At 43.4% G+C, this 24,681-nt stretch overlaps 2 protein-coding genes across 2 annotated transcripts; one reads left to right on the top strand and one right to left on the bottom strand.

The window, feature by feature from the left end:
- Window positions 1-287: 287 nt before the first annotated feature.
- On the top strand, window positions 288-2,018 carry LOC103630455 (DUF674 family protein). The gene is made up of 3 exons (XM_008651508.2): window positions 288-929; window positions 1,028-1,819; window positions 1,908-2,018. Exons 1-3 carry the CDS (start codon window positions 288-290, stop codon window positions 2,016-2,018), a joined length of 1,545 nt encoding a protein of 514 aa, XP_008649730.1.
- Window positions 2,019-5,149: 3,131 nt separating this feature from the next.
- LOC100276496 (uncharacterized) lies at window positions 5,150-6,539 on the bottom strand. Its single transcript, NM_001150270.2, has one exon. The coding sequence runs from the start codon at window positions 6,406-6,408 to the stop codon at window positions 5,260-5,262; it is 1,149 nt and encodes a 382-aa protein (NP_001143742.2). The 5' UTR covers window positions 6,409-6,539; the 3' UTR covers window positions 5,150-5,259.
- Window positions 6,540-24,681: the final 18,142 nt, after the last annotated feature.

Here is a 24,681-nt window from a genome sequence, read left to right as displayed (position 1 = left end):
ATTAAAATAACAATATAACATACATTTATACATAATTTACCGTGGTATTATACTTGTGTAAACTGGAAAACGAGAAGTTTCTGAAGTAAATTAGCTTCAATGCCCGACTCTTCGTGCGAACTGGAAAGACGCTTTTGTCGTTTCGTTTTCTGAATTGTGACCTGTCAGATTCCAGGGCGACCATTGGCACGCACCAGGTATTTTAAGGGGTCACACTTGCTTGTTTCATGTACTAGCACAAGAAGAGACCGTACCACTTCCTTGAGCCAAATCGCCAGCAATCCACCATGGCTAAACCAGAGGGGCCGACCATTGGCGTGAAGCTGTCCGTGGACAAAGAGAAGAAGAAGGTGCTCTTTGCTGAGTCCAACAAGGAGTTCGTCGACGTGCTCTTCAGCTTCCTCACCGTTCTGCTCGACACCATCGTCCGCCTGCTGGACAAGCAGTCTCAGTTGGGTTGTCTCGACCAACTGTACAAGAGCGTGGAGGACCTCAACTTGGAGTACTTCCAAACCAGTGCTTGCAAGGCGATGCTTCTGAAACCGCTCAACGCGGCTTCCGGCCACTGCTGTCGCCTCAAGATCAACGTCGATGGAAGCGTTCCAAGGGTGGTCTATGTCTGCAAGGACACGCGGTGCAGCGCTCTTAGCGACAACGCGTTCAGTTCGTTCCCTGGCACGATCTGCAAATGTGGTAAGGTCATGGAGTCCATTGGACAGTGCCCAAAATACGATGGTGACACTGAAACCGCCGCCGCCACTTGTTCAGAGGATGGAGTTTTTGTGAAAGGTTGCTTGAAGTTTATCGTCACTGATGATCTCCAGGTTGCGCCAGCATCTACCTCTCTTATGATGTCTGTCTTCGAGAAATTTGGTGTGCTTGATCCAGCTGTCCTAGAGCAGCAGGTTCTGCAGTTCAGTTCAGAAAAGGTTCGTCTATCTGAACTTGTGTGTCGGGAAAAAATAAACAAACCCCACTGTGCTGTAATTACTATGAACTTACGTATTTAATGTTCCATTTCATCCAGATAACATGCTTGCTGAAGAGATTGTTGACGTCTAAGCAACCTCTCACTGATCATTATTTCGAAGCTCCTGTTCCACAAGATGATGCAAGCCTAGAAGCGCTTGTTCAGAACTTACATCCTAAACAAGAAAACGAGGACCAGGAAATGCCAGGAAACCTGAAGATCAGGGTTCTTCTGACGAAGGACAACTCCGCCCTGCTGTATGCTGAAGTTGGTGTCGATTTTGTGGACTCTCTCTTCGGCTTATTAAGCATTCCACTGGGATCCGCAATTAAGTTATATGGCCAGTGCTCGGCAAAAGGCTGCCTCGGTAATGTTTACATGAGCATAGATGGTAGTGTCCAAGTATTCGTCAGAGAGGAGTGCCAGAGTCTCCTTCTGGACCCAAAGTTGCCACCCTTCTTTGGTTGCTGCGCTTCTAAGATCCTTCAGGTTGACGAATTAGCTCCAAGAGAACTGACGATCAAAGCCTGCTTTGTTTGCTTCAAGAGTTTAGGGTTTTCAGGTTGTAGTCGTTGTCACGATATCCCTTACAAAAATTCTTTGCGACGCTATGAAGCTTTTTGCGCAAATACGGTGAAGTCCATTAAACTTTGTGAGGCGAATCCAAAAGAACCAAACGGTGGAAGCGAGAAAGGCGAAGTATATGTAAGTGGGAAGACGAATTTCCTGGTTACTGATGACCTGCGTGTTCTTCCACTCTCATTAACATCCACTGTTAAGATTGTTAGTGATTCCAAAATTCAGACGTCGAATCTTGTGGTCAAAGAAATTACACTAACAAAGTCCAAGGTATCTATATCTGCTACATAACTCACATTCTTTGCATTGTGCTAGACTAGCTATTCACTTGGTCTTGTGTAACTGAATCTTGGAACAGGTTATGGAGCTACAGAGGGTTGTCCTGCTGCTGAGTCGTACCACACTCAGCTCCGTGCTTCTACATCCTAAGAAGACCAAGAAGCTGCACCATTACCATCGCGTGTATTAAAGCCGTCGTTGTTGCTTTACTCTATGATTAGCCACAATAATAACTATGTATGTCTGTTTTCCTGCTAAATTTGTAAGTTTCATTTTCGCCACTGATATTTGGTAACTATTATAACAGTTCGAGCATATAATAAATATAAACATTTGATTCGAGGGTTGGTAGGGTCACACGAAAGCTTGCTCTTCTACTAAAAATTGAGACGTCCCTATATTTTGTTGCAAATACGACAATGTCTTAGAGCATCTCCAAGAGATTGCTAAAATTTTGTTTCCAAAAATCTCGTATTGGGGACTGCTGAAAAAAAAGATTCGTAAAAAAATATTAATCTCACAGCAGACTGCTAAATAAAAACACCCTAATATTTTTGAAACATCCTACATGGGCCATCACAGCTAAATGAGCCTGGTTTGCTGCCCTTTTATTTTCCTACTGTCCTTCTAGCTTAGTTCCATGTGCCTTGATTTATTTTTCCGGCGACAGGAGCCAAGAGGACAAGCGATTTGCATTAATAAATCACTATAGAAGTGATGTTGCTTCTACTCCACCAAGAGGGTATGCTTCTACTCCAGTAGGACAAAAGCAACGGACGTCGGGGTGCTCCTCCACCCTGGAACCACAATTTCACTACACCGGCAGGGGCATGGTCTGCAGCACCTCCCATCTGAAGAGACGGAGGCGACACCGCTCTGGATCTGCTTGTCCATGAACCGCGACACATTCATCGTGGCGACTTCGAGCTTGCTTCTCCCGCAATGGCTCTCAAGGTCGAAAAGAATGCGGCAAACAGGTGGGATGTGCGGGTGTGAGATGATTGGGGAGACTTTGCCTCATGCAAATATACGGGATGAATCGCCAGAGAAGCGTCACCGCGAAAAAATGGGAAGGATGCGGGTTCTATTGGAGGCGGAGAAAATGGAGTTTCCCTCAAATACGTTTTTTCAGGGCCTTTTAGCAATCTCTTGGAGATGCTCTTAGGCCACTTTGCAATTGACCCTTGCCTTTATCTGATTTGTATGATCTTTAGATGCTAAAAATCATTTTTTATGAGACTTCTAAATTTGTGTTACGATGACTCGTTTTGTTTCTATCAAATAGTAAAATCTATTACTAGCACGGCGAAATAAAACTAAGGACAGATTTAAAAAAACGAGACATAATGAAATTCCAAAGCCCACCTCATCACTAATGGGTCGGATCTTTGTGGAGGAACTGGTGTAAACGAGACATAATGACATAATTTCAAGTTTAAACAACCATGCATATTTTACTGATTGAACAGATGCAACACGTTATTGTGTACCATACTTTGTGTAAGTCGTCGACTTGGTTGACTTGTATGTGTGGTACGTAGCATGCTATTTGTAATACTTTGTCAACTGCTATGTCCTCATTTATGTCGGCGCTTGTTCCGTGAGTTTCATTCATGTGAGTTTTTATTTTGTCTAGACTCCCCTCATTTTCTTATGTGATTATGCATGTATTCAGATCTCATATACCCACATGGCCACATCATACCGAGGATAAAGTTCTCAAATGAAACTGTGTTAGTAATATTGATTCTATATCACCCCCATGCGTGAAAATGGCATTACAAACTTGGAACTAAGATATTCTAAACAACCATTAAACCCTGGTCATGTTTTCCAATTAGCATCTAAAAAGTACTTTAACAACTAGCTAAGAGTACTTCTATATTTGAAAGGATATAAAATAAAAATAAAAAAATGCATGGAACGCTCGCTCGCCACACGGTTGTGCTGGTCTACTCAGGCCACTCCTGAAAACCCAACTAATCCCAACCTTTCCCTATCTATTTCACTTACAAATGGACCCCGCATGTCGGTTTCTTCCTCTACACGTTCCCTTGTCGCATGCTCGCTGCTCAATGCGTGCCCTGCTTTCCTAGCCGCACTGCCACCCGCGTATCCTGCACACAGCCTGGTTCCATCATGCTTGTGATCCCCTTCCCTCCATCATGTGATCATTTCTCGTTTTCTTCTTTTCTATGCGTGTTTCCTTACCAGTTGTGTAGCCACTATTAACGACAAAGCAGAAATGGAAACTTCAGTCGAATCCCTAAATTATGGCCCCAAAGCATTTTAGCTCGAATCTAATTTGTGTCCGTGGCATTTATTAGGGTAAGTGTAGTACGTTCATTTCAGGTTCAAACATACATTCCGATTACATAATACAAATTTAACATTTTGTTCTCTACTGTCTTTGTGTGTAGGATGCAAATGTGATTAGTCTCTTAAATTATGAGGACAATTCGTACCGATATGTTATCTCTGCAAACATACAACATCGACTTATCGATATCGCTAAAAAGGATTAGATTAGTGTATGGTTGTTGACACATTTGTCTCTCATTACAAAATTCGAAATTGACTCTTTAGAAATAATTTGTGTGATATTGATAATGTTTACCATACGGATTTTGCATATCATAGTGATATTTGTCGTTCCGTTTCTATGTTTCATACAAATTTTTTTACTCCCGTCGCAACGCACGGGCACTCACCTAGTGAACTATTAAATTTGAAACTCCAACCTACCCATATCTCCAATACAATTAACCAGATGACCAAAAAGACGTTATCACAAGTATATATAGCAATAGAATGTTAGAACTACTATGCACAAATAAATAATAGTATATCAGTCCACACATCTAAAAATCGGTCAGCCAATTCAAATAATTTTAACGATCCTGCATTGTGAACCTAGTGCTAGATTGAGATATTGAGTCATGTGGATAAAATTCAGCACTAACTTATGTATTTCTTTGCTAACAAATCATAAAGAAGCTAAAATAATCTTCTTAAAATGATTAAAAAACATGTGTTGTACATTACCGAGAGTGCACAGAATATTCAGTGAGACTAAAGAAGCATGTCATGTAAGCCTAGCTAGCAGTCTGAAAGAATACCAAATAATTGTTACTCAGGCATCCTAGATTGTGCATTTCTGCTTAGAGCGTCAATGTTAAGAACACAGATGCTCATCTGGATCAGTTTCCATGCATGTCTATCCAGTTTCAAGACAAGGTGAAGGAACCATCACGCATCACAAAGTACAGAACAGTAGGAATGCTAGGCACAACAAACAGAACACATCTGGATAAGCATATATTTTCAGCTACTGTTTCACTGTTAAAAGAACCAACAATTACTGCAAGACGACGAACACACACACACGCACATCATTTATGGCTTTCAAACACAACAGATTTCGTAGGTATCTAAGGGAGAAGCCAAGCCGGAGGAGAGTTGTAAGAAGGAACCCGCTCTGGGAAGTAGAGGTCGACGTGGGGAGACGGCCTATCCGGCGACCACTTGCCGATGTCGCTGCAGGGGTACTGCCTCTCATTGACTCTGCGGAACATCATCTCGGCATCGTAGAAGCTCCGATCATCCAAGAAGAAGATGCCGTCCTTGAACCCCGGGTACTGACTCACCTCGTAGGACCTGGAGCATCCTCGTCCCACGAACAACATCCGGCCACACAATGCATCCTCCTCGAACCAGGTCCTAGGGTATAGGGTCATCCGGAACACCTTGAACGACGACGTCGGCGCGTGATGGTGGGCAGCGAGCCTGACGACCATCAATAGTTCCCCGCGGGATGATACGAGGTAGCGAGCGCGGACGAACTGCTCGTCACTGCACCCCCCTTCCTGGAACTGGAAGCGCGTTAACTTCGATAGCGCTCCCAGGATATCCCCCACACGATTATAGTACGGTCGGGACACGAGAATATGCCCATCTTGGGTGAGGAAATAGAAGGAGTCCCGGTAGTACACGACGTCCTCCGGTTCCAAACCCGGCCCAACTGACTCGTTGGGCACAACGTTGCAGACGGCCATCTTATCCCCTGGTCGCCAGAACGCGACGTGGCGTCGGCGCGGCGCGTCGAGGTCCGGCTGGTAGGTGACGATGCCCGCGGCGACGCATGCCAGGTGATCAGGCGGGAGCGAGAGGGTGGCGGCGAGGACGACCATGCTGTAGGTTCCGACAGTAGTGAAGAGATCCGCGACCACGTCGGGTAGCTCGTGGGAGCCTCCGGTGCGGATGTTGAACAGCCGGTGCCCGCGAGTCTGACCGTAGGCGAGGAAGAACCAGCCGCCGTCGTACGAACCGAAGTAGCGGGGCCCGGGCAACATGTTGTGGTCGCGGCAGCCGCTGAGGTAGCAGTAGACGCCAGACACGTTCGCGGGCGGGAGGAAGAGCGACGGGAGCTGATATGTCAGAGGCTTTGCCTGCACGACCGCCGCGAGCCACGCCTGGCAGACGGCGGCCATCCGTTCGCGGTCGATCGCGCACGGGACGCGGTTCACGATCTCGATCACCAGGTTGATGTTGAGGTTCGCCCACCGCAGAGGCACAGCCATGGGAGACAGGGATGGAGGTGCGAGGGATTGGTAGTTGGGGGCTGCTTGGGGTTGGGGCTCGGTGTGGTGGATGGCGGTTAACGGGACGCCGAAGAGAAGACGACAAGAACTCCGGGGAATGAAAGCCTTGCGGTGTCGGGACTCGGGACCCCTTTTTGTTCTGGAAGAAGAGCCGTGGCCATAGAGGCAGAGAGCGCAGGAGAGCCGTTGCAACTTGCAATGGATTGAGCTGGAAGAGTCTTTTGGACCAAAAACAATTTAGGCAACGTATTTACCAAGTTTTCGTGTAAGCTACATATAAATCAATTAACAAAAATCTTAAAAGTTTTTAAAAAATTATAGATATACTTCATTGCTCACTTTACCACTATACAAAATTTCAAAAATTCAAATCCGTCGTATGTTAAGAGATAAAAAAAGAAAATTATGAGAAACAAAAAGTGAAAATTATCTCAGAGTTTTCTCTTTTTTTTTGTAACTTCTAATATATAATGATTTTGAATTTGAAATTTTATACAGTAGTAGAATTTGCAATAAAGTACATCTATAATTTTTAAAGAATTTTTTTGTGACTTGTTAGTTAGTTTGCAGAGTTTGTATGAAAATTTAGCTTGCACCTGATATGTTGCTATTTTTTTAGGTCGACTAGAACGCGGCAAGTTTAAGTGCAAGCCAACTAACAAGATAAAGTTTTGTTGTGAGAAGACATTCGAAAGTTGCAGCTGGGTTTTTAGAGTCTCGGCCAAAGAAAGACCAGGCAATGGTGTGAGGGCAACTACTGCTATGTAAGCATTACCTATGTGTAAGTGTGTAAGCGAACCATCTGATCTGTTAAATCGTGATTCAACCATGTATTATATTTAACAGTTAAACCCTTCCATTACGAGCTCAAGTACCTCTATAGAAAGCCCCTAAGGCTCACTCCAACGGGAGGCATGCAAATTGGGCAGCCATCTGTACTTTTGGCTGGTGTCTGTAGTTTACCTGCCCAGCCATACGTTAGATCTTTCCAACAACACAGCTATCCATACGTTCAGCTGGAATGGAGTAGACGCTGGGGTCCAGTGGTCAGTCAAGAACGAAGAATTTAGCTGCTGGTCACAGTACCAGGCAATATGGCTTTTCTCTCTCCTACCTTCCATTTTACCTGACCCGTTTAGCTGCTCTGTTGGAAGAAGGATTGCACTGCTACAGTGGCTCCAGGACAACTATTTTAGCTTTGCCTGGCCGGATGGCGGCTCCATTGGAGTGAGCCTAACGGTTGTATCTATGGCTAGATTATAATCTAACAGGTTTTTGTGCGAAACATTTTCGGCCAGAGGTATTTTCGACTCTGGTCGCCGAAAATAAAATGTAATTTTCGGCGGCAACTAAGGCCGTCGAAAGTATAGGCTATTTTCGACGGCCAGCTGGACAAGCCGGCGAAAGTTTCGCGAGCCATGTGGACAAACCGTCGAAAATAAAGGTATTTTCGTCGGGCACCTGACGCGCCGCTGAAAATAAAAAAATAACCTACTCGTATGCTAGCCCGAGCCATTCGATTAGCTGAAGTTGTCGTCGCCGGTTCGAAGCCGCGATCGCCCAACTCCATTCCCACCGCCGCCCAACTCCATCTCCATCGTCGACCCCACCCTCGGCCCCTCCCTGACGCAGCTCCTCCCGGACGTCACTCCTCCCCAAGCTCTGGCCACCCTATTGGGCGCCCGCCCCCGACCCCGGTAGCGCTCAACGCCAGCCCTGCTGCCTGCGCCCCTCCATCTCCACCCTCGGCCGGCTCCGCCCGGCAACACGTACACGTGTTGTCCCTAGGGTTGAAAAAAAGCTCGAGGCTCGCGAGCCGGCTCGGGCTCGTTCAGGCTCGGAGAGGCTCACGAGCCAGAATGAGCCCGAGTCGAGCCTACTTTTATAGCTCGATCAAAAAGCGAGCCAAGCCATGCCGAGCCTTAGCGAGCCCGAGCCGACCAATTCATGTATTTCTATATTATGACACTATTACATTACTATGTTATTGATTTATTTTCTTATTTTTATGGACCTAATGCTAGATATAGTTTAAAATATGTTCCTCAATTTTTGATACATATTTTATTTTATATATAATGAAAATATACAATATATGCTTTAAATTAGACTTGTGTGCCGGCGAGCGAGCCTGAACGAACCTGAGTCGAGCCTGATCTCTGAGCTCGCAATGCGACCGAGCCGCACCGAGCGAGCCGAGCTCGGCTAGGCTAATTTCCAGCCCTAGTATGTTAATGTTGAATAGGTGCTAAGTGAAAAGACTAAGAAGTTCAACACATGGAGAAAAATGTGATGATCCACACAAGCTGAGATGATTATGGTCTGTGGACATCATAAGTAAAGTTGAAGGATGGGCAATGACTATGTGGAACTCGATATGCTTAACTTGGAGATAACTGATCGAACTGAGGGTGAACTTCGAGGGACCCAGTGCACGAGAGAAGGTCAAGAAGATCAAGGTACCTAAAGCTAGGGGTGAAGAAGATAACTTGCCATAAGTCAAGGTTGGTGTCACACCCAGGCTTTAAGGGACAAAGCCGGGTGCATCTCATACATGCGCCAAAGAAGACAACATATATAATAACAGAGTGTATAGAGATAAATGTCACAATAATCAGAGTATTTATTACATAGCGGAAGTCTTACAAAATAAAATATAAATATAAAAGGATCTAAAATCCATCATTGGCGCCAGAAAGTCAACTGGGAGACGCCACCTAGATCGAATCGAACTCCTCGATGTGCGGCTCCTCTTGAACCACATGTTCTTCTCCTGTGGGGGTGTGAGACAGCAAGGGTGAGCTCACATACGTTCATATCTCAACAAGTTGTGGAGAATAATGTGCATGAACTCACCAAAGGTGGGAGTTCATGTGAAGTGTAAGGCTGATTAACAAAATAGAGATTGAAGCTGAGCATTGCTTTTATAAGTTAGTCAAAATTTTATTAGCAATTACTAAGTATAAGTAAATACCAAACCTTAGTAATAATAAGTAAAAGTAATAATAAAATAATCCCAATGCGATGCAAATGACAAATTGAGTTTTAATTCCATAGATTAATCATGTGAGGGTCCGAGCTGCTCATGACCGTGAGCACGACTAGTATACCAGTTTTACAATCTGCAGAGGTTGCGCATCATTACACACAAGTCATGTTACCCTTCTGCCAAGGGGTCATGAATCCCATACACCTCTACCGAGGAGGCGAGGCAGGGTGACACTACGAGGCCTTTACAAAGTTCCACTAGCTTCAGAAAACCCGCTACAGTTTCTAGGAAGATAATGTAGGGATCCCTCGCCTGACCGCCATCGCAGCAAAATCAACCCAAGGACCTCCCTACACTGACCACTCCCCTGCTGCCCTTGCCCCATTCGGGTAAGGTAGTCATCCACTAGCTTTCCTAGTTAATCAGCCAAGGCCCAAGGGCATCCCATACTACCCTTGTGGTAGCACTGTTTTCCCGGATGGTCGCTCCATGTTCCCATTAACATAATGATCTTATCATGAACATAAATAACATAACAAAATAATAGAAACATGGATATAATGAAATATTAACCTGTGAAGCATTAGCATAACTACCTAATGATTCAGGGGTAAACAAGGTAAAAAGATAAAAAGTCTAGGGTGACCTATTGGGTCCCATCAAAATTAAACCTATGCATAAATAAGTGATAATAAAGAGCATTATTGGGTAACAAAAGTGGATCAAGGGCACAACTTGTCTAGCACTTGAGATTCCCGTTACCAGGGTGATTCTTCAGATCCTCGTGACCTCATGCTAGTCGTAGCAATACAAACAAACATGGTATAGATAAAATTAACATCACACCAAACATAAGTACAAACTTAATAATAATAATCTACGCGTCGCTATGAGATCGTGGGAACGAGAACCACTAAAATCGGAGTTACGGTTAAGGAGTTGTGATTCTATAGAAGATCTGTGTGATTAAAATATTAAACTATATTATAAATTGGTTAATATAAATCATATGAGAGATTATTCTATAAACAATTACCTCAACTTTAATCTAAGTTATAAATTGACCATAGATCATTTTCTATTACATTGATAAGCAGATTAACAAGACTAACCGACATAAGTTAAATAAATATCTAATTGTAAAAGAATGAGACATGGTATAATAAATGTTGTTATTGTATAGTAAATATTCGTACGAGACTAACACAACTTGAACGGACCAAATCAGAATCAAAGATTTTAAGTTATGAATTTCTAATGATTTTATTTGTTTTGTACAAGATTAAATAGGATATCAATTTTATTGTGACATTCATGTCAAAACAGTGGTACTAAATGATAAACAACATTATTACAAAATTATAGGAACTGGAATGGATTAATTTGGACTTCGTATGAATTTTCTAGGAATTTAACATGTTTCTGCAATTAATTTATACTGAAAAACATTTTCTAAATGAATTTCCTGATTTTAATAGGTGTCTGGACTGCGCGCTAAATAACCAGAAACATAGGGGCTAACTCGCAAGGATTCCCAAGACTTAGGCTCATGTATACTAGACGGCGGGTTGATTATGAAGAACCCCGAGGGCTCTTATGCAAGATGCGCTGGTTGAAGGGGTATCGGCCGCGATCAGCCGTCCGATCCGATCCAAACGGATCAGATTAGACTGAGCCCACCGCGAAGCGGTATGCGTTCCCGGTCGTCGGATCAATGGCGAGCGGTCCGGATTTTAAAGTATTGAAATTAATCCAGATCCATCCGATGCTAGATCAATGGTGTGCACCCCACATCCGAACCGGTATCCTTTAGATTTAATCGTGACCGTCCATCTCAGATTGAAGGGCCAGAAGGCCATCTTCTTCCTCCCCTGGTTGTCAACACGGTGGCGCCCTGCCACCGCACGGTGGAACAAATCACCGACGACAAAGTCAGCGGCCCCAGCGTTGCGACCTACGCAAGACACGCACTACCCCATGCGGAGGATCTAATGAGTGGAAAGGTTATCCAATACTGGCCTTAGGGGTAGAGGAAAGTCGGGCCACGGCGCGAGGTGATGTGGCGGCGGCGCAACAACACCCAGCGCGGTGGTGGCCATGGACACCGGTGGCGATTTCCATTCCCCGGCGAACTAAGCTCCGCGCAACGAGATCCTACGCCAAGCTGGCAATGCAGTTCAATCAGGAGCGACGTCTTATCGTCGAACGACCTGAAGGTGAACGCGCTTCTCCACGCCGTGCGGCACCTCCGCCTAGATGCGCCCCTTCCTGGAACCTCCCCGTAGCTCTGCCCGTGCGCACCTCCGCCTAGATGCCCGCACCGGACCACTACGCACTCCCCCCTTCTTCTCTCTCTCCCACGTCGTCGAGTTCTAATGGAGGCGAGGGCTTTTCTTCTGCTGGATGCAACTGGACCAACCAGGGGGATTAAGGCGGCGACATGGCTCGGTTGGGTTCGGTCCTATAGCTCGGGCGAGGGCACAACAACAGCGGCCGAATCGGTCGGGAGGTTGACGAGGTCTGGTTTGGTCCACAGAGCGAAACCCGCGCGAGGAAGACAATCCAGGGAGCGTGCGCGGGGTTAGTGGCCGAACCCTGGGACCCGTGCATCATTCACCCGCGGAGGAAACAAAGAGAAGAAAAAAACAAAGGGGTGGACTGGGCTGGCGCAAGGAGGAAAAGAAAAGGTGGGCAAAGGAAAGAATTCGGCCCATTAGGCTTCTTTCTCTTTACTTTTATTTTCTATTTTTTCTCATTTGAATTTCAGATTCAACATCTCCATTTAAATTCAAATTTGTGACTTATTTGTACTTAGATTAACTATTCCACTTGCTCATACCCAAAATATGAAGAGGTTCTTTATTCATATATTTATTTTGTTTTGTATGAGGTTTCTTCCTTTCTCTTTTCCCTTTTTTGGTTTTAATCCAAATCTTCATATCTTTGTTGTATTCCCTTATTATTCCTTCTTTTTTTTTGACCTTACAAAATTTCAATCCCAATCCTAGATATAGTTTAATAATTCAAATTTAATACCCACTACAATCACTCATGATTTAGAAGAATCTATTTATTCTAATTGATTTATTTGTTTGATAAATGTTTGAAATATGAGGCACACTCATATTGTTTCTTTCTTTTTAGAAAAATAGTATTTTGAAGGTGGGATAAGAAGTAAGAGTTACTTCAGGATTAAATATTCATGTAAATAAACGCTTATGGTGCATCATTTAATAATATGCATAATCATTTAGTTGATATAAAACTTTTCTATTACTTTTTTTTTCTAAAATAGTTCTTGGTTTTCAAAATTCAGTCCTCAAATTTCAACACTCAATTATAATTTGAGATATCTGAATTTGATATTTTATTTCTTCATATATTTATATTATTATTATTATATTTTGTATACACATTTTGGGCCTTACAGTTGGTCAATATGAGAAGAGTTCTAGTGCATCGAGGATTACAACATAAGGACATGACTTAAAATCATTCAGGGAATGAAGAAGTATCAAAGTCAGCACCTGGAAGGGACCCAAAGGAGCTAAGTATAATTTGCCTTTTATTTTGGAAATGTTCTTTGTGACCATTGCAGGGTGTTGGAGCTCAAAGATGTCAAATATTATCAAGTTATGTCAACTTGAGGATTTGGAGTCCAACCCCGAGCACAAACATGCCAAAAAGGGGAAAACAGTGAAAAAGGTTAAGATGGAAGGTTTGAGTATGTGAATATGTTGCATACACCTTACTCTACGCATTTGGCACTTTTGTTTGCTCTCTAACTTGGTTTATAGAGAAAGTGTCATTTGGGGCCCAATTTTTGAGAAGAAACAGAACTTGATTTATAGAAAAAGTGTCATTTGGGGCCCAATTTTTGAGAAGAAACAGAGAAGTTGAGGAGAGAATGAGAAAGAGGTAAGATTTTGTGACTTAGTCAATTGGGTCATACTCTAATTATGTGTGTCTAAGTCACAAGAAAATCCTCCAAAAAGTTCAACTCAAATGGGGAAAGAGATGGAGAAGAAAGGCCGACTGCAGCATGTCTTGGCACACCGGACTAGCTACAGTACTAGGTCTGTGCGCATCGGACCAGTTCTACAGAAGCCTCAACCTAAGGCTTCAGGTAGCTTGGTGCACCAAACCACCTATATGAAGGAACAAACATACTTCGGGAATTATTTTTAATAACTCATCGGACCATGAACAGTACGGGTCCAGTGGAGCACCGAACCGTCCTGTAACATCTACTTCACAGGCGCGCTAGCCACCCAATGGCTAGCTAATGTGGCACCCAGTCCCATGACCAGTTAGAGAAAGAAACAACCAATCAGATCGCATTTAGGCAGGTGGTCGTTGGAGGTCCGGTGTGCATCAGACTGGTCCGATGCCCTCCATATTTAGGCAAGTTTCCTAATTTTGTTATAACGGCTATGGAAGGTCTTGGGGCTATAAATAGGACCTCCCATGATCTCAACCAGTACACCCTTGCATCATACAAGCGTAGACACATTGTGGAATAGTTCTATATCCCTCTCTTGTGTATTTCTCTCTTGATCTAGTGTTGGCGCAGTTATAAGCCAAAAGAGAGAGGAGGAGTGCTGCTGGGAGATAGAGCGGAGATCTTGAGCAAGTGGCGGTACTGTTACTCTGCCGAAGAGCTGCCGACAGTTGTGATAGCCTAGGTTCTGTGTAACCAACATTAACATAGTGGAAGACTTGGTCCTTCACCTGATGGTGAATATGAGCAAACAGAGGAAGGAGTTGAAATAGATTGCAACCCAGGTTGGCTAACTCCAATGTGGATGTAGGAAAGCATTTTAGGTTTGGTCGTACAACAAGATAAATCTATGTGTCTCTGTCTCTCTGTTCTGTTTCTGTTTGTTTTATCATTAGCACTTCATTACTTATCCTTTAGTATAAGCTATTCTTGAAGTGCAAGATCTTTTGAGACAGAAATTGGTATCTCGTTGCGATCTACTCGATTCGACTACATTCCGTTGCATACACTGCTTTGAGTACAGTAAAAATTTCTAAGTTTTTAAATATAATTTTTATTCGCCTATTCACCCCCTCTAGGCGACATCCAGATCTGTGTTTCCCAAAAAGGGATCTTTCAAGACCACCCTGGAAAGAAACTCAATGTCATGTTACAACCCTTGATTGAAGGGTTGAAGGAGCTTTGGAAAAGAGTCGAAGCATATGATGTTTTCAAAAGGCAGAAATTCAACCTTTGAGCTGCATATTTGTGGTCGGTGCATGACTTCCTAGTGTTTCAGTTGGAGTACACATGGTAGATTGACATGTCCGTATTGCGGTTCAGATACATAATGCTTTCGTCTTGCTCATGGTTAGAAGATGACTTACTTCGATTGCCATCGATGTTGGTTGCCCAGAAAACACCCCTTTAGGAGTGATAAAAAACTATATAAGGAATACTGTGGTCACAAAAGGACCGACAAAACATCTGAATGGAGCAGAAATTTATGCTTAGGTGAACAAAGATTCAGAGTTGAGCACAACTAGACACATAAATGTGGTTTGTGGGAGCTCCCTTATATGGTGCCATTGATTATTATGCAAAACATTGATGCCATGCACCAAGAAAGTAATGTTGCTGAAACCCTCATACACACCTGCATGCATTTTGAAAAAAAAAACAGAGAACAATCCAAAAGCACGAAGGGATGTAGTAGAGATTTATGACGACCAACACAAGTTCTAAATGACAACAGCAAACCACCACGTGCCTTGTTCTATCTTAAACCTAAGGACATGATCGTGGTGATGACATGGATGAAAAAACTAAAATTTCCTTATGGTTACGCTATGGGCTTGAAGCGAGCTGTGAATTTGACAATAGGAAAATTAACTGGGTTGAAGAGACATGACTTCCATATACTAATGGAGAGGATTGTCCTTGTCATATTTTGTGGTTACATGTCCAAAGCCATGTGGCAAACAATAGCTGAGCTAAGATATTTCTACAGGCACATCTTTGTAAAAAACCAGTAATAATATGATGGAGAAGTTGGAGAAAGAAACATCAATGTTACTATGCAAGCTAGAAAAAATATTTCCACGATGATTTTTCAACCCAATGCATCATCTACTTATTCACATTCCATATGAGGGAAAGGTTGGCGGCCTTGTATAATATTGGTGGATGTATCACATTGAAAGAGCACCCAAATACCTGCATGCCATGTTTAGAAATAAGCCAAAAATTGAATGATGCATCGACGAAGCTTTTTTGCTAAAGGAGGTTTCATACTTCAACGTGTGTATTTCATAGAGGAACACAGTATCTATGCTCCTACAACGTGTTACAATATCGACGAGGAACTTCCTGTCAGTAATCTTAAAATTTTCCAATGGGGAGGCACAACTTCTAGTAAGGGCACCTTTTACCACCATAGCATGGATGAACGAATGTCTACTTTGCTATACATGTTCTCGAATATGGAAAAGATGGAGACATATTTCATGTGTCTTTCTTTTGCCCCATAAATTCTCTGGCATTGCCTGAGCCTTTCTTTAATTATCGTACAATAAGTTCGACGAGAAAAGTGGACACATACCCATCAGCCTACAAGTAAACAGTTAGATATGATGTGACATCATGGGAGATATGGAAGATATGATGCAACAGTAGGGATCACCACAGACAGGTTAATCAAGTCTTATGTGACCTCTACCGTCTACAAAATCTAGGAATTGTTACCGACTTGAAAGGCATGGCAGTTCCTTGCACTAGCTGGTTGCACTTTGCACTAGCTCCACATGCTACATATGGAACACCTTAGGGTGCTGTCCAGCACGACTTTCGGGTAAGAGTATTATTTGATACTAATGTTTTATGAATTGTTTGAGACTAACAATATTTTCGATGTTGGACAGAGACACTATCTTGTGGAACCTGAGGCTCAGAAGCATGGATACCGAGTATTAGAAAAAAATGCGAAGAAGGTGTGCAAGGATGCATTTACTCGTCTATAGGTTGCGACCATGTACATGAAGCGTCGAGGTCATTCTATCAACAACTTTCGACAATATTCATATGTCTACTTGTGTATGGACCAGCACATGGAGGTAAAAATCTAATCTACCAGTTCATTCAGATGTGAATGTTATATGCTAACACTTGGGTGTATGTAACTCTTCCATGGGTGGAACAACGGCCACATGCTTATAGGGCTTTGTGTGAGATTTGGGCTTCACCGGAGTGGATTACAAAGTCAAACAAGAATCAACACAGGTAGAGCCATCAGTAGGACGAGGACAATGATGAGGTCGTAGTCAACCATACCTATGGGGCTGATGGACATATTCGATTGGCGAAACGAATGGTGAGTATGTCGTATTCTATTTTACTCAGAAAAGAAACTGGTTTAAACTCATACATTTGCAGGAGGCTCAATCTGGAGTTGTCCTGAGCCCAATCAATATTTACAGGAGAGGGCAAAGGGGAAACAATGAAAACCACAATAAGCTATACAGTCAGGCGACCATTGAGCGTCTAGTTAGTAGTTGTTAAGATTAATGTTTTCTTGCCATATAGCATTACATGTGTGATGAACCTTTGTATTGTATTGCATGAGACTTATGGGCAGGAGATGGTTAGGAAGCAGGGTGAAGACTATGATTGACGAGGAGCACCTACCATCGATGTTGAAGTTGTGCATTCTATCGGAGGAAGGGCCCACAGACTATATGAACTTATGATAATTTTTCAATAAGATTGAAATTATGATCGAATATCTAATTTTCTTATTTTTCAAGGTATTCTATGTTTACCGGTGTGATCGATTTGACAAAGTTGCGCTCTCATGGGGGCTCTTCATCGCAGACGGGTTGTGGTAGCAACATTGGTCGTTGCTGGAGTAGGGAGCAGACTTAGAGGGGTCGCGAAGAAAGGTTTTGTGAAGAGATGCGGGAGGAGCAAATGTCATTTATCCGACAACAATAAGAGTATATGGCTACTTACACTGCTCAGGCGCAACATGCACTTTGGTGAGTGTCTCATTTATTCTTGATATGGTCGTATATTTGTCCTATAACTAATATGCTATATTTGCAACACAGTCTTGGTTTCCAGAGCAGGCACATCAACAACATTTTGTTTATGGATTTTTGAAGTGAGTAGTCGAATTCTGTCCAAATCTGGACAGAATTTACGTTTAGCACTGATTGACCTTTCAAAATGTCGAATCATATTGTGATGATAATACAAAAGTTGTAGGGGATTTTATAAGCTTTCTAGAAAGCCTTAGTTCACTATTTTTGGATTAATATCTTGTGAGTTATGAGCAAAACAATTGACTGCTGAGTGCTGTCCAAAAAACATCTGCAATTGAGTGAATCTTTTGGTATTATACTTTAGCTAAGGAAGACATGGCCTATATATATAGTTTATTGTTGTTGAATGATTTAGTTAGGTCTGATTAACTGAAAGGTAATGATTTTTTGTAGAGTTAGAGGTATCTAGTGCCTGCACATATGATTTGTGATACCTTGTTTTAAGTGTTTAATTCTCTTTTATGTAGTATTATGTTAAAGTGTGCTATTCCTCTGTATGCTCATCCATATGCATTATGCGTATCATTTAGGTACGTTAATAGATCACATGATGTGTAGGACAAGAGTTGGATTAATCTCAAGGTGATGATGATGGACGAAGCTAAAGTGGATGAATCAAACAAGTGCCAGGATGGGAGATGCTCACCAAGTGATCGTCATCTAACCAACACTAACTTAGTGTTATCCCAGGCAAGCCCCGTAGCATTTGCCACCTCCTTATGTTTTTTAAAAATTTGTTTCACTTATATGATGCTTTAGGTGATAGAAGTTGTGTGAATAAACAATTGATGCATCACCATTTCTTGGAATTTGATTATCCTCCTTGCTACCTGTTTTATAAAGAGAACTAATGAGGCTTAGCCCTGCTTAGAAAAACTAAAAGTTGTTTCTTTTAAAAAGAATGATGTGCAACACTGGATATGGGTTTTACGAAAAAGGAACTTGTAATAATGAAGGCATCACTCGCGATGATGAATTCATTATTCAAGTATTGTACCTTTGTGAGGCACATAGTTTTGGGAGGTAAATAATAAGATAAGACCAGACATTGAGCAGGATAGGTCACCCGTCTGTGTCGTTTAAGGACCGCAACGATTGTTGGCCTGCTGATCTAGGACCCTTTAACTGGCCACATGCCTCATCATGGGTAATCTTAGCCTCGGCCGAACCAATACCAGAACAGCTCGCACGCACTGGGAGTGGAGAGATGGCAGAAGTAACGTGTGCCCACCTGGCAAGTGGCTGGATGGTGGGGTACTGTGCTCTCGGGTCGCGTGAACCCATTCTGGTCTTGAGAAAACCGGGTGCGAGTCATATGCAAGAGTTAAGTGCTACATATGTTGTGTGGTTGGAGATCCCCAGCTGGGTATTAATCGATTCAGATCGTCGTACTTCTCGGATATGAAGACCGGATCTTCGACCCTCATCGTAGATGACAAGTGAAACTAAAGCTGCTAAAATGAAGCTAGTGTAGGACAAGTGAATGCTCTAGATTAGGCAAATCTAGATTCAGGAAAAATACTGAAAGGGAAATGTGCCCTTGGGCCATTTCTATAATGTTTTGGTGATTAAGTGTCCAACACATAGTAAGTGAGTTGCTGTGTGCCAAACAAGCAAAAAGTGCAAATCATATAACAAGGTATGTTTCTAGACTTAGTAATTGGTTTTTGTATACTAATGTATTTGTCTAAGTGTTAGAAATAGAGCAGAGAAGAAAAGAAACGAATTGCAAAAGACTTGGCTGTGTGCAGCCGAAGTCTAGCTCGGCCTGGCACACCGGACTGTCCGGTGCGCTAGGCCGGTCTCCGGTGAAAATGCCGCTCTCGGGATTCGACGGCGGCGTACGGCTATAATTCACCGGACGGTCCAGTGGTGCACCAGACTGTCCGGTGAGTCATCCGCGGTGAACTCGTTGCCCTCGGGAAAAGCAAATGGGCGACATGGCTATAATTCACCGGACTGTTCGGTGGTGCACCAGACTGTCCGGTGAGCCAACAATCGCCAGCGCCAACGGTCGGTCGCGCAATCTTCGCGCAACGCGTGGCAGCTCCAACGGTCGACAGGGGGCACCGGATAGTGTCCAGTGCGCCAATGGGTCCGGAGCTGCAACGGTCGTCTGTGCCTGATTTGGAAGGAAATCGCGCACCAGACAGGCTACAGTAGCTGTCCGATGGCGCACCGGATTGTCCAGTGCACCACGCGACCGAAGGCAAGGATAGCTGTTGGGGACTTGTTCTCAAATGCTATGAATTAAGAACAAGGCAACATAAAATGTTAAATGTTAACGTCCTCCGTCCATGAAACATTATTCCCTTGAGGATAATGAGCCTTAGACGAAGGTTAACGAGAATATGATTACGAAGCTTAAATCTTCGTAATAAAATTTCAATAAATATTGTAAGATAACGTAGAATAAAGAGTATAAAAAGGGTGAATAATTCATAAATGAATTATATTATACTATGTTTATTTGATATGATGAATCATTGAATACAATAATACCTCTGCCTTGGTAAAGGTTGGATTCCGAAAGATTCGATTGCAATTATCAGAATCCCTAAACAGTAGAGGAATACTGTTCACTATTTATAGGCACAGGGCGTAGCCTGTGAGGAATTACAAGTATGCCCCTTATAAAAGTTTACAACATTGACTCAGACCTTTATGGACTAAAAGGTCATTCTATCTTTAGGTCGGTTTGTAATACCGAAGCTTTATGAAGAGGAACCTTCGGCCATCTTATACAAACGGCTTCAGCAGAAAGCCGCTTCTTCCTAGAAGACCTTCGGCGACGAAGCATAGGCCCAACAGTAGCCCCTTTCGCGGTGCTAGATCGTTTTTCGTAACGAGCTTGATCCGTGAAAAAAGTCTCTTAAGCTTCGGAGCGCCGAAGGTCTAAAAAACACCTTTCCTGAGCTCGTTGTTGAAAGGGAAATGTGCCCTTGGGCCATTTCTAAGTATTTTGGTGATTGAGTGTCAACACAAGTGTTTAAATGTGAATCTATGCCCATGGGTGAACAAAGTGCAAATCAAGAGCAAAGGTATGTTTCTAAGTCTTAGTACATTGGTTTTGTGTACTAATATATTTGTCTAAGTGTTAGAAACAGAAAGAAGAAGAAAAGAGACGAGTTGGCTGTGTACAGCCAAAAGGCTGTTTCGGTCTGGGGCACCGGACTGTCCGGTGGTGCACCGGACAGTGTCCGGTGCGCCAGGCTGCCTCGGCCGAAGAGGCCGCTCTCGGGAATTTGCTGACGGCATACGGCTAAAATTCACCGGACTGTCCGGTGTGCACCGGACTGTCCGGTGAGCCAACGGTTGGCCGAGCCAACGGTCGGCCGCGGATTCTGCGCGCGACACGTGGCCGAGCCAACGGTCGGAAGGGGGCACCGGACTGTCCGGTGTGCACCGGACATGTCCGGTGCGCCAACGGCTCCCGCATCTGCAACGGTCGACTGCGCTGTTTTAGGAAGGAGATCGGGCACCGGACAGTGTCCGGTGCGCCCGACGACAGAAGGCAAGATTGGCCTTCTGGATTTGTTCTCAACGGCTCCTAGCTGCCTTGGGGCTATAAAAGGGACCCCTAGGCGCATGGAGGAGTACACCAAGCATTCCTACAATATTCCTAAGCACCAAGACATCGATCTCACGCATTCGTTTCATTGTGATAGCATCTAGAGCTCTTGTTGAGTTGCAAACTCTTGGAGTTGTGTTGCGAGCTCTTGTTGCGACTTGTGTGCGTGTTGTTGCTCTGATCTTTTGAAGTCTTGTGTGCGTTGCTCATTCTCCCTTACTCCGTGCTTCTTTGTGAACTTTACGTGTAAGGGCGAGAGACTCCAATTTGTGGAGATTCCTCGCGAGTGGGATAAAGATAAGCAAGGCAAACCACCGTGGTATTCAAGTGGGTCTTTGGACCACTTGAGAGGGGTTGATTGCAACCCTCGTCCGTTGGGACGCCACAACGTGGAGTAGGCAAGTTTTGTACTTGGCCGAACCACGGGATAAATCACTGTGTCTTCTCTGTGTTGAATTCTTTGTGATTGTCATATTGTGCAAGATCTCCTCTTTAGCCACTTGGCAATTATTGTGCTAACCCTTAACAAGTTTTTGTGGCTATAAGTTTAAGTTTTCACAGGATCACCTATTCACCCCCCCTCTAGGTGCTCTCAATTGGTATCAGAGCCGTTCTCTTCAAGAAAGGGACTAACCGCCCGAAGAGATGGATCCTAAGGGGAAGGGAATCGTGATCAACGACAAGGAAAAGGAGTCCTTCGTCAACGAGCCAAAAGATGACAAATCCAACGACTCTGGCTCGGGCCACAGACGTAAAGATGGGAAGAAGAAAAAGACAAGACGTATCAAGGAGATCGTCTACTACGACAGCGACGAGTCTACTTCTTCCCACAAGGACGACGACTACGACAAACAAAAGACGGTTAACTCAAACTTCTCTTTTGATTATTCGCGCATTCCGCACAGCTCAAATGCTCATTTGCTCCCCATTCCACTTGGCAAGCCTCCTCACTTTGATGGAGAGGACTACGGATTTTGGAGTCACAAAATGCGTACACACCTATTTTCTCTCCATCCAAGCATTTGGGAGATTGTGGAAAGTGGAATGAAATTTGATAGCTCGGATAGTCCTTCATTTATTAATGAACAGATCCATAAAAATGCACAAGCTACTACTGTGTTGCTAGCCTCTTTGTGCAGGGACGAGTATCACAAGGTGAGCGGCTTGGACAATGCCAAGCAGATTTGGGACACCCTCAAGATCTCTCATGAGGGGAATGATGTCACCTTGCTCACCAAGATGGAGTTGGTGGAAGGCGAGCTCGGACGATTCGCGATGATAAGGGGCGAGGAGCCGACACAGACATACAACCGGCTCAAGATCCTTATCAACAAAATAAGGAGCTACGGGAGCACGCGATGGACGGATCACGACGTCGTCCGCCTAATGCTAAGGTCATTTACCGTTCTTGATCCTCATCTCGTGAACAATATTCGTGAGAATCCCAGGTACACGAAGATGATGCCCGAGGAGGTACTCGGAAAATTCGTAAGCGGGCGGATGATGATCAAGGAGGCAAGATACGTCGACGACGCCTTGAATGGTCCAATCAACGAGCCTCAACCCATTGCTCTCAAGGCAACAAGGAGCAAGGAGGCGCTACCCAGCAAGGTGGCACAAATTGAGGCTGCCGGTCTTAATGATGAAGAGATGGCCCTCATCATTAAAAGATTCAAGACGGCGCTAAAAGGTCGAAAGGGACAGCCAAGCAAGGCTAAGACCAAGGGAAAGCGATCATGCTTCAAATGCGGTAAGCTTGGTCATTTTATTGCTAACTGTCCCGACAATGATAGTGATCAGGATCAAGGGAACAAGAGGGAAAAGAAGAAGAACTATAAGAAGGCAAAGGGCGAGGCGCATCTAGGCAAGGAGTGGGATTCGGACTGCTCCTCTTCCGACTCCGACAATGAAGGACTTGCCGCCACCGCCTTCAACAAGTCATCCCTCTTCCCCAACGAGCGTCACACTTGCCTCATGGCAAGAGAGAAGAAGGTAATCACTCGTAATGATGTCACTTATGATTCTTCTAGTGACGATGAATCTAGTGATGATGAAATAGATTATTCTAGTTTGTTCAAGGGATTGGATAGAAATAAAATTAATAAAATCAATGAATTGATTGATGCCTTGAATGAAAAGGATAGGCTTTTAGAAAAGCAAGAGGATTTGTTGTATGATGAGCATGATAAGTTTGTAGAGGCACAAAAATCCTATGCTTTAGAAGTTAAAAGAAATGAAGTACTTTCTAGTGAATTATCTTCTTGTCATGAAAACATTGCTACTTTAAAGAGTGTTAATGATGATTTAAATGCTAAGCTAGAAAAATCTAGTAAATCAACATCTTGTGTAGAACATGTTGTGATTTGCACTAGGTGTAAAGATTTTGACATTGATGCGTGTAGTGAACATCTAGCTTCAATTTCTAAATTGAATGATGAAATGTCTAGTCTTAATGCCCAACTTAAGACTAGCAAAAGCGAATTTGATAAATTGAAATTTGCAAGGGATGCCTATACGATTGGTAGACATCCCTCAATTAAGGATGGACTTGGCTACAAAAGGGAAGCCAAGAACTTAACAAGCCATAAGGCTCCCATTCCCGCTAAGGAGAAAGGGAAGGCCCCTATGGCTACTAGTGCTAAAAGGAACCATGCCTTTTTGTATCATGATAGGAAAAATTCTAGAAATGTTTTTAGAAGTTATGATGCCTTTGATTCACATGCTTATGATTCTTATGCTATGACTGCCTCTAGTTCTCACGTTGTGCATGATAGAAAGGTTTGTAGAAGAAATGTTATTCACAATATGCCTAGGAGAAATGTTGCTCATAGGAAAGTTCATGGACCTTCTACAATTTATCATGCCCTAAATGCTTCCTTTGCTATTTGTAGAAAGGATAGGAAAATAGTTGCTAAGAAGTTAGGGGCAAAATGCAAGGGAGACAAAACTTGCATTTGGGTCCCTAAGGAAATTTGCACTAACCTTGTAGGACCCAACAAGAGTTGGGTACCTAAGTCCCAAGCCTAAATTTGCCTTGCAGGTTTATGCATCCGGGGGTTCAAGCTGGATTATCGACAGCGGATGCACAAACCATATGACGGGGGAGAAGAAGATGTTCACTTCCTACGTCAAGAATAAGGATTCCCAAGATTCAATTATATTCGGTGATGGGAATCAAGGCAAGGTAAAAGGGTTAGGTAAAATTGCAATTTCTAATGAGCATTCTATCTCTAATGTATTTTTAGTAGAGAGTCTTGGATATAATTTGCTATCTGTTAGTCAATTATGTCATATGGGATATAACTGTCTATTTACAAATGTAGATGTGTCTGTCTTTAGAAGAAGCGATGGTTCATTAGCTTTTAAGGGTGTATTAGACGGCAAACTTTATTTAGTTGATTTTGCAAAAGTAGAGGCCGGTCTAGATGCATGCTTAATAGCTAAGACTAGCATGGGCTGACTGTGGCATCGCCGCTTAGCACATGTGGGGATGAAGAACCTTCACAAGCTTCTAAAGGGAGAACACGTGATAGGTTTGACTAACGTGCATCTCGAAAAAGATAGACCTTGTGCAGCTTGTCAAGCAGGTAAACAAGTGGGAGGAGCGCATCAC

The sequence above is a fragment of the Zea mays genome, chromosome 6 (assembly GCF_902167145.1).
Source record: "Zea mays cultivar B73 chromosome 6, Zm-B73-REFERENCE-NAM-5.0, whole genome shotgun sequence".
NCBI classification, from domain to species: Eukaryota; Viridiplantae; Streptophyta; class Magnoliopsida; order Poales; family Poaceae; genus Zea; species Zea mays.
Note: the sequence above shows the minus strand (reverse complement) of the source record. Positions and strands in the feature narration are given on the sequence as shown.

What these genes read in the sequence shown, in the direction of transcription:
- LOC103630455 (XM_008651508.2), top strand. Translation starts at nt 288, where the DNA reads ATGGCTAAACCAGAGGGGCCGACCATTGGCGTGAAGCTGTCCGTGGAC. An exon ending in TGCAGTTCAGTTCAGAAAAG is followed by an intron (nt 930 to 1,027) that starts GTTCGTCTATCT and finishes CATTTCATCCAG; the next exon opens with ATAACATGCTTGCTGAAGAG. An exon ending in TTACACTAACAAAGTCCAAG is followed by an intron (nt 1,820 to 1,907) that starts GTATCTATATCT and finishes ATCTTGGAACAG; the next exon opens with GTTATGGAGCTACAGAGGGT.
- LOC100276496 (NM_001150270.2), bottom strand. Translation starts at nt 6,408, where the DNA reads ATGGCTGTGCCTCTGCGGTGGGCGAACCTCAACATCAACCTGGTGATC.